This window comes from Penaeus monodon, chromosome 6 (assembly GCF_015228065.2).
Source record: "Penaeus monodon isolate SGIC_2016 chromosome 6, NSTDA_Pmon_1, whole genome shotgun sequence".
In the NCBI taxonomy this organism is placed as follows: Eukaryota; Metazoa; Arthropoda; class Malacostraca; order Decapoda; family Penaeidae; genus Penaeus; species Penaeus monodon.
This window is the reverse complement of record NC_051391.1, coordinates 9,358,781-9,368,780: the sequence shown is the minus strand read 5'-3', so window position 1 is coordinate 9,368,780 and position 10,000 is coordinate 9,358,781. Positions and strand designations below refer to the sequence as shown.

General features: G+C 51.1%; 1 protein-coding gene across 19 annotated transcripts in view; it reads right to left on the bottom strand.

Annotated features, from left to right (window-relative positions):
* The window catches only part of LOC119574187 (E3 ubiquitin-protein ligase HECTD1-like), a 153,807-nt gene that overhangs the window by 115,697 nt on the left and 28,110 nt on the right, over nt 1-10,000 (bottom strand). For 7 of the 19 annotated variants that reach the window (XM_037921291.1, XM_037921298.1, XM_037921308.1 and 4 more), the window contains exons 1-2: nt 6,474-7,079; nt 989-1,131 (exon numbers count right to left, since the gene is read on the bottom strand). In XM_037921291.1, the coding sequence (XP_037777219.1) occupies nt 989-1,131; nt 6,474-6,485 (155 nt within the window). In that variant the 5' untranslated portion in view covers nt 6,486-7,079. Of the gene's footprint in view, nt 1-988; nt 1,155-6,473; nt 7,081-10,000 lie in introns of those variants that run through there. The other 12 variants (XM_037921295.1, XM_037921299.1, XM_037921294.1 and 9 more) reach the window with 5 other exon arrangements.

Here is a 10,000-nt window from a genome sequence, read left to right as displayed (position 1 = left end):
AGGGGGAGTGTGGGGGAAGGGGAAGTGTGGGAGAAAGGAGAGGGTGCTGGGAAAGGGGGAATGTGGGAGAAAGGAGAGGGTGCTGGGAAAGGGGGAATGTGGGAGAAAGGAGAGGGTGCTGGGAAAGGGGGAATGTGGGAGAAGGGGGAGTGTGGGGAAAGGGGGAGTGTGGGAGAAAGGGGAGTGTTAATCTTTTTACTAATCCAATCTCCTTTCCAAACCTTTTTTTCTGAGGAGAAGATGCACTTGACACGATAGTCATAATCATTCGAGAACTAACAAATTTGCAACGCAGCATAATGATTCCAACATTCACTCAGCCTCGGAAAAAACAGTGAAGGCACTGTGTGTGTACTCCAATTAATCTCTGTATAATCACCTCGATCTGCTTTTTTTTTGTCTCTCTCTCTCTCCCTCTCTCTCTCTCTCTCTCTCTCTCTCTCTCTCTCTCTCTCTCTCTCTCTCTCTCTCTCTCTCTCTCTCTCTCTCTCTCTCTCTCTCTCTCTCTCTCTCTCTCACACACACACACACACACACACACACACACACACACACACACACACACACACACACACACACTTCCCATTTCCCCCTTTTTGCTTCTCCGTCAGTCTCTGTGTAGTTTCTATTTCACGCTTTGTCACGCTTCTCGACCCCGTTATTCCGATGACTCACTCACTCAGCTTGGCAGAAATTTCCATTATTCCCACAACAAGGAAAATGCAAATATACGTGTCAATATATAAGTAAAGGTAAATATACAATTGCGTGTGTGTGTGTGTGTGTGTGTGTGTGTGTGTGTGTGTGTGCGTGTGCGTGTGCGTGTGCGTGTGTGCGTGTGCGTGTGCGTGTGCGTGTGCGTGTGCGTGTGCGTGTGCGTGCCTTACATACCCATAACCCAACCACAAAAAAACACACACAAAAAACCTCCCCTTCAAGCACCAACCCCTCCCCCCTCCCCCCAAACAGAGCCCCCGCACGCACCTACCTTTCAAAGCACCTGTCGACGTTATCGGACATGAGCAGCAACATGCACAGCTGCTCGAGGGCGATGAGCTGCATGTCGCGCTCCTCGCCCTGCCCCATCTGCAGCCACTCCAGCAGCGTCTCCGGGTCCACGTCCGCCATCATCTGCCGAAGGGGGGAAACACGACCTATTGAACGACACAAATGGAAAGCGGGGAATATAAGGTTAAGATGCACGGCCGTCGTACAGATTAAAAGTAAGCGGTGATGCGGTGTCTTTGGTTTGGGTTATGCGTGTCTGTTCTGAGGGCGCAGGCGGTGTGGGTGGAGGTGGAGATGGGTGTGGGTGGAGTAGTGGAGTGTGGGTGGAGTAGTGGAGTGTGGGTGGAGTAGTGGAGTGTGGGTGGAGTAGTGGAGTGTGGGTGGAGTAGTGGAGTGTGGGTGGAGAGAAAAGGAGTGCGGGTGAGGCGGAGGGCAGTGTGGGTGGAATGGAGGGTGGTATGGATGGGGGGGGGGGGTGCCGTGGGTGAGGTGGAGAGCGGTGTGGATGGAGTGGAGGGCGGTGTGGATGGAGTGGAGGGCGGTGTGGGTGGAAGGAGGCGTGGGTGAAGTGGAGAGGCTGTGTGTGGATCAAGAGGAAGAGTGCGAGTGGAGGGGGGAGGGTGATTGTGAAATTGGCTCCGGGTGTGGTTGTGTGGGTTTACAAGTGACTGTGGGTTCGGGTGTGGTAGCTGTGTGTACGAGTAGATATGTATGAATGCAAGTGTGTGTGAATGTAGACATGTGAAGGTGGGTGTGTATGAATGTGTTAGTGTGGATGTGAGACTAATGTAATGCAATGTAACTAAATGATATGCATGAATGTGCAGGTGTTTAAATGTGTATTTGTGTGTATACGGATGTGTACGACTGTAACTATTCCCGTGTATGGGTGGTATAAGTAAGGGGTTACGCGAGGTTTTGTTGGGGTTTTGTGGGGTGGAGAGGGTAGAGAGGCGTGTGTGAAGTGGATATGGAGATGTGGGGGGTGGGGGGGGTTAGTTACAACAGTAGGGTGAAGGATAACACTGATAATAACACTAACACTGATAATAATACATGTAGCAATGTCATAAGTGTCAAAGTATGTTATAAAGTGCTGTATCATAGTGATATACCATCAAGCAATTCGCAAGAAATAGAAACTAGAACGCACTCAAAACTTGCGTACGCAATATATGAATATATGGTGACAAGATATGGTTGCAACAGAACAAGTTTTTGAAAAAAAATTGGCGGTAAATACGCAATATATGACAACAAAGGAACGAGCAAAGATGAACATAAGAAGCCGAATATAACAAATTGACTCTGAAAGGGTGAATCACTACGTTGAGACAAAAAACGTGACAGTAAATTGCGGAAGATGTTAACTAATCCAGGAGTTCGACAGCCTAAAATCGTCCTAGTCCTTATCCTTTCTCTCTCTACCGTATCCACCCTTTCTTGTTTTCCATTTCCTCCTCCTCCCCTTCCTATTTCTCCTTCTCCTTCCTTCTCCTTCTCCTTCTCCTTCTCCTTCTCCTTCTCTTTCTCTTCCCCCATAAAATTCTCATACGACGAATATCCAGACAATGGCAAGGATAGAAATCAAAAGACCAGTAGCCGAAAGGTTACCAAAACCGGAGTAGGGAGAGGAGGGGGGAGATAGGAAGGAACGAGATAAACAAAACAAAGTCGGACAGACAGGCACAGTATCTTCCCCAGCAAGAACCGAGGAAGAGACAGAGCGAAAAAAATAACAAGGCCAATAAAAAAAATATATAATAAAAGAGCCAAGGAAGACGAAAGGACACACACACGCCAAGGAATGTAACAAGGCGAAGGACATTCAACTCCCAAGAAACCACAGGTGCAGACACGTAACGCTAAGCGCGAGTCCCCGAACCGTGGGTGGAAGAAAGGGTTGCTCTTCTCAGCCCGTCACCCATCACCGTCACCCGTTTCTCGTCACCTATAACCGTCATCCGTTTCTCGTTCCCGTCACCCGTTCCTCAGTCACTCATCGCCCGTCACTCGTCACCGTCATCCGTTTCTCAGCCACCCATCCCGTCACCCCGCCAACCAATACCCGTTAATCACTTCCCACAATCCTTAAACCCATTCCTCGCCACCCATTACCAATACCCTATCGCGTTACGTACTCGAAATGGGAGTAGAATAAAGGACTTCACCCCCCGCCTCCCCCCATAAGCTCAAAAGAGAGCGAAGGAGCCCCACTGCCTCCCCCATGCACCCCCCCATGCAAAGCCTTCCCTCAACCCGCGGGGAACTTCGCATCCGGCGCGGAACTCTCACCCGACGCATAACAACAAACAGCCGCCTGGAAAAATAGCTGTTTGTTTCTCCAAGCATTGTCCGGGCATAACAGACAATGTACACCCGACGGGGGTTTAATGAAGCGCGTTTAAATGTCTCCAAGGGAAGCGCAAGACATCCGCACCTACTGGGGAAAAAAAATTCACTACAACATACGTCGAGAATAGAAGAAGAAAAAACAGATAATTAAAAAAAAGGTTCATCGCACACCTCGAGAAAAGGTGCCAACGTCCATAAACAAGAGATAAAAGGGGGTGCCTCTGTGTTCTATTTAAAGAAGGCGCTCCTCGCGGGGACGGAAAACGCTCCCCCATCGTGCGGGTAGTACGCGGCAATACGAACGCCCAAGAGGAGGGGTGCTTTTCCCGCCAAACACTTGCATATCGCAGACAAGCAGGCAAGTGGACAAGAGGACAAACGGGCAAGCTAGGCGTCAGCTATCATCATGCATCAGAAACGAGTATCTCCCACGACGTCGCCGAGGTAAACGCTATCCCCACGCCCACCATCCCCTCCCGTCTCATCCCCAACATCCCCTGCCTCTTCGCCCCCAACCCGCCTCCACTTTCTGCCCTTGCCTGCGCCACGTGCGAGGGCAGGTGTGGGAGGCAGGTGGGTTGGCAGGGAAACAGGCCGGGGTGTTGCTGGGTGGACAGGGCAGGTGGGAAGCAGGTGTAGGTGTTCGGACCAGATCTGGCAGATGCAGGAGTTGAAGGAGGAGGAGGAGGAGGAGGAGGAGGAGGAGGAGGAGGAGGAGGAGAGGAGAAGAAGAAGAGGAGGAGGAGGAGAGAAGGAAGAAGAAGAAGAAGAAGAAGAAGAAGAAGAAGAAGAAGAAGAAGAAGAAGAAGGAGGAGGACGATGAGGACGAGGACGAAAAAAAGGACAAAACAGCAAGACAGCCTGCCGAACCAACAGACTAACCGCGTCCAACTGCGAATTTTAAACAGCGGAGGCCTGGCAGTGTGTCCGAGAGGAAAAGGCAGTAACGAGTATATTTAGCTCCTCTCGAAGTTGCCTGGGGCGGGATCTCTTTGTACAACAAAGGATTCCTTTTTTTATTTCCATGGCAATACAAAATAATTCTTATTCGTTGGTGGTGAGAATGAGGTTAATAACGAGGAACACTGCCGCATTTACAAAACAAAACCACAAACTTCCTGCAAGAAATCTCATGACAGTGAATCTCTCATTCTCTTTACTACTTGATTTTTCGCTCCCTCATGCATGCCTTTAGTCATTCACTCATTAATCGTTTTCACCCATCCGTCAATCAATCTATTCGCTCACACACACAAACTCTCTCTCACACTTGCCCTCGGTGGAGCGTGCGGGCGCTGGTATAGAGAGAAACAAGCTTTCGTGCTCTAGAATTCCAGAGATCGAATTACGTCACACACAGACACAAACACACACGGCTTTCCGAACCTCGCCCCCCTCCTCTCACCATCCACAAAGGTCGCCCCACGTGACCCACGCGAAGACGGGGGAAAAAAATCCCCCCTCCCCCCTTTTCCGTGACGCTCGGGGAAATTCTGTCGACAAAAAGGCGTGCGAATGCGTCTCTCTCGGGGGAAAGTGTCCGAGCGACGCCATTATGTCACGAGGCTCGTTGTGGTCGCGGCGTTCCGATCGAGTTGTGGCGCCGCGCCGAGTCTCCCGAACTCGACCTTTCGTCAACAAAAGGGAAATTCTGAGGCTTCCGAACGCAGGGAATTCCGCGCGAAGGTGAGAGAGGGGGGGGGTATGGGGATGGGGTATTATCGTGGGGTGAAGGGGTAGAACTAATGGATGGGGAAGGGTAGGGGGTGGGGTGGGAGCTATAATTGGGGTTTGGGGAGAGGGTGGGACCTATTACCGTGGCACGGGGAGGGGGGGGGGTAGCGGTATCCTATGATGGGGGAAACCTATGACTAAAGTGACATTTTTAAAGTATAATCGTGACTTTCGAAATTTCGAAATTAACATGATTCTTGTAACTGTCGTAAACAAATAAGTACGAGTCAAATACTGCTGCTGGTAGAAGAGAAAACGTCACAGGAAAATGCTCGTCCTCAATTACGGTATAATCCAGGTATAATCCCTAGCCTCCTGCACAGGAATACCCCCAAAGAATTTAGAACATGCTGCTAAGGATCAATAAGAAGCCCATGGCTGTATCGTGACGGAACTTTGTGCGTGTCTGCAAAAACTGGCCACCGTCTGCGTGCATGGATAACAACATGACACACACTGCCTGCCTCGGCCACAACGCGGTCCAAATTGCCTGTCTCACCACAATATGATACACAGATTACCTTTTAAATATAAAACTGAACACACTCAATGCAGTGCACCTATGCGCACCATGGCACATACATACTGACTGTACCACAAAGACTACTGTGCCTGCCTGTACCAAAGCAGAGTACACATATTTTAAAGAACACAACTTGAGATGTCCACAATTTCCTCGAAATTACACACAACATATTTTTTACATTACCATCCCCCACGACATGCAGGGCATTTGTCAGAGCAGAGTATATGGCCAATTTACGTACATAAGACAAATCAGAAACTATGCGCCACATGCTCTGCCTGAACCACAAACGGCCCTTTGCAAACAATTTGTACCACAAGATGTGTAGGCCCCTATTGTCTACTTGTACAATAAAGATCACTCCACAAAGAGCGTGGGCCACAATAGACGCCCCATGTCAGTCCGTGGCACCCACAAATTGCCTGTATTACACATGACCCCATTATCTGCCTACGCGGCAATATAGGGCCAACAAATTTCCCCGTGAAACAAGGGATGACCTCGGCGCTAATGCGAACACCATGGCCTTAACAAGCAAGTCATTCTCCTTAATACGTCCATTGTCTGCCCCCATGCATAACATCCTTAGCCATGCACCGGAGGGTGGAGGGAGAGGTGGAGGAGGGCTCAACTAGGCATGACTGATCGATCAAAAGTTCATGCCAACACTCGTTTTATATAGCGCAGACACACTCTCACCAAAGCGTCTGCCTGCGAACATTTCTTCACGAGTCCTATATGTTAAGGGAAACCTGGAACCTCTAATGCTTATGTAGGCTATAATGCTTTTATGATAGTAATGGCGATCAGTTGACATACGAAAATGCAATGGGTGTGACACAGCTCTTACAGAGTCCTCCATGGTGAAGGGGAAGAGACTGCACTCCTCTGGGTCACGTTTGTCAAGCGCGGCTCCGGTGGTGACGTCTCACTCCTTCTTCATGCGAATTCCGGCGCGAAGGAGCACCGGAGAACAGTTTGTGCACTAGTTCTCGCGCAAATAATTATCACTGTTAGATCCATGCAGCAGGGCGCGACAATTGTCATCCACCGCACACAATGCTTGCGAGTTCGCGATTCGCGCTGTCACGAGGAAGGCCAGCTGGCCCAACGCACAGCAAGTACTTCACACACTAGCCATCGTGCAAGCGATCTGGGTCCTCGCTTCCACGTGCGCACCACTCCTCGCCGATCCACATGACACAGCCGCCGAGGCCACACTGGGCGAGATGCACCACACGCCGAGGGGAGAGGCGGCAGGAATCCCACCCGGAGCCTCCACTCACAGACCCACGGGCGGCCGTAGGGAGCGAGGCGCTGCGTTCCGAGGGCACACGGGGCGCGTGCCAGCGGCGTCGCTTCACATAGCACCCGCACGCCCGCGACGCTTCTCCTCCTCCGTCCTCGCACGCGAAACACAAATCCCCGAGCCGACCAGCCTCAGCACAGTACCACAATTCCGAGCCCGCGAGCGCAGCGCTTCGCCACCACACCACCACCACGTCACAACTGACTGCCGCCTCCTCCACGGAGCCCACCACACCCTACGCACACACATACACACGGACCCCAACACGCACCTTACTTTGGCACGGGCTTAGATGCCGTATTTATGCATTCCTATCCCCTCCTCCCTCCCTCTCCCTCTCCTTCTCACTCTCCCTCTTTCACCTTTCATTCTTTCTTTCTTTATCTCTCTCTTTCTGCGTGTTTGCCTATTTGTCTGTTTATTTGTCTGTCTGTCTGGTCTTTTTTGGGCGTCTGTCGAGCTGTATATAACTCTATATAATCTCTCGATTTACCCACTAACTTCCCAGTCTCAATCTCTCCGTCTGTACGCGCGCGCGTGTATGCGTGTACGTGTGTGTGTGTGTGTGTGTGTGTGTGTGTGTGTGTGTGTGTGTGTGTGTGTGTGTGTGTGTGTGTGTGTGTGTGTGTGTGTGTGTGTGTGTGTGTGTGTGTGTGTGTGTGTGTGTGTGTGTGTGTGTGTGTGTGTGTGTGTGTGTGTGTGTGCGTGTGCGTGTGCGTGTGCGTGCGTGTGTGCGTGCGTGTGTGCGTGCGTGTGTGCGTGTGCGTGTGCGTGTGTATGTGTGTGTGAGCGAAAAACCACACACGTATATATGTTTATGTGAGTCAGAGCGTGTGCTAGTTTGCTTGCATGCGAGTTCGTTGAATGTTTACCAAGCATCCTCTAAGGCAGCAACGCACATGCACAGACCAAACATCCCACACCCTCTCTGCAACAAATCTTCAATCCACGACCAGTTTAAAAAAGAAGGATAAAGCTGAGAATAAAAAATATAAACTTCACAAAGACAGTTAATTCTAGAGGGAGCAGGGTAGGGTACGGTAGGGTACGGTACAGGGTAGGGTACGGTAGGGTACGGTAGGGTACGGTAGGGTACGGTAGGGTACGGTAGGGTAGGGGTAGGGTACGGTAGGGTAGGGTAGGGTAGGGTAGGGTAGGGTAGGGTAGGGTAGGGTAGGGTAGGGTAGGGTAGGGCAGGGTAGGGTAGGGTAGGGTAGGGTAGGGTAAGGTAGGGTAGGGTAGGGTAGGGTAGGGTAGGGTGGGTGGGGGTAGGAAGGGTAGAGAGGGGTAAGTATGACTGGAGGAGGAGAGGGGAAGGAAGGGGAAGGAAGGGGAAGGGAAGGGAGGGGAAGGGAGGGGAGGGGAGAGAGGGAGGTGAGGGGAGAGGGGGAGGGGAAGGAAGGTAGGAGGAACAAAGAGAGAAGGAGAAGTGAAGGTGAAGAAAGAAACGGCGAAAGGAGAGTCGGATAGGGGAGAAAGAGGGGGGGGGGGGCGAAGAAAAGGGGCAATAAGAGATAGCGGAGTTGGAGGAGGCGAACAAGGTGACGCAATCCCCCCCCCCTCTCTCTCTCTTCCCCGCCACCCAGTTACGCCACGCCACGACGTTTCTGCTCATCGTACGACATACGCACCACGTGTTCACCCCCCACCCCTCCACTCTCACGCTCCCCTCTCCCCGCCCCTAGTCCCCGACTCCCCACTCCCCACCCCTGCTCCCCCTTCCCCACCCCTGCTCCCCCTTTTTTTGTATATACCTCTATTTCCTTAGCGAGGTTACTTTGTTTTTGTTTTGTTTTGTTTTTTGTTATCGTCACCGTAGACGTGGCCGTAACTTTTTTTTTTCTTTTTTTTACAATCGCAACCAATTATGCTATGCAAATGAATCCGATTACCATTACTCATTTCCTTATCGTTACGTTACTCATTTCATTACGATTACATCACCAACTTCCCTTCGCGAAAATATTATCACCATCATTATCTTTATTCTCATTATTAGCGTTACCACTATAATCACTAGTGCTATTCCATCATTACTAATACCATTAAAGTACGTTAGCATTACCTACACCATTAGCAGACTATATATTTCTTTTGCTAGTTATATAATTTTCCATCTTCAGTGGTATAACCCCTTTTAACGATGATCGTCACTATCATAGTTACTGCTACGGGTAGTTGTATAAAATTCAGCATTAGTATTACTATTCAAATCACCTTAATGCCAAGATTTTTTTTTTCATCACAGTAATTATGACCGATATATAATCAGTCCCTCGCCCCCTCTTTCCACTCTCCTTCTCTCCCTGACTCCTTCCCGCTCTTTCTTTCTTTCTTTCTTTCTTTCTTTCTTTCTTTCTTTCTTTCCCTCCTTTCCATTCTCATTCCCTCCGTTCTTTCTACTCTCATTACCTCCCTCTCTCCCTCCTTCCCACTCTCTTTCCTTCCATCCTTCCTTTCCTCCCTCCTACCCACCTACCCACCCACCCTCCTTCCTACCCAACCGCCCACCCACCCCCCATGCAACCCTTTATAAAATCCCGCCAGCCCTCCCCCACCCCCCCCCCCCCCCACACTGCCTGCACCTGGCTCTCTCTCCCTCTCCCCCAACACCAGCACGGGACAAGCGGACAGCAGCCAGGTAGGCACAGGCATTGCATTACCGGGCAGGTAATTACAATCGCGCAGAAATAGCGCGGCAAGACACCCAGCACAGCGGAGGCAGGCATTTCTCGGCCTACGTGCATGCATAATAAAGGGGGACAGAGGGAAGGAGGGAGGAGGGAGGAGAAGGAGAGGGAGGAGAAGGAGAGGGAGGAGACAGGGAGAAGCAGAGGGAGGGAGACAGGGAGGGAGGGGAGGGCGGGCAGGGCGGGGGAGGGAGGGAGGGGGGAGGGAGGGAGGGAGAGAGGAAGGGAGGGAGGGAGAGGGAGAGAGAGAGAGAGAGAGAGAGGGGAGGAGAGGAGAGAGAGATGGAGAGAGAGAGAGAGAGAGGAGGGAGAGGAGAGAGGGAGAGGGAGAGAGAGGAAAGGGAAAGAGGAGGCGAGGGGAGGGAGAGAGAGGAGAGA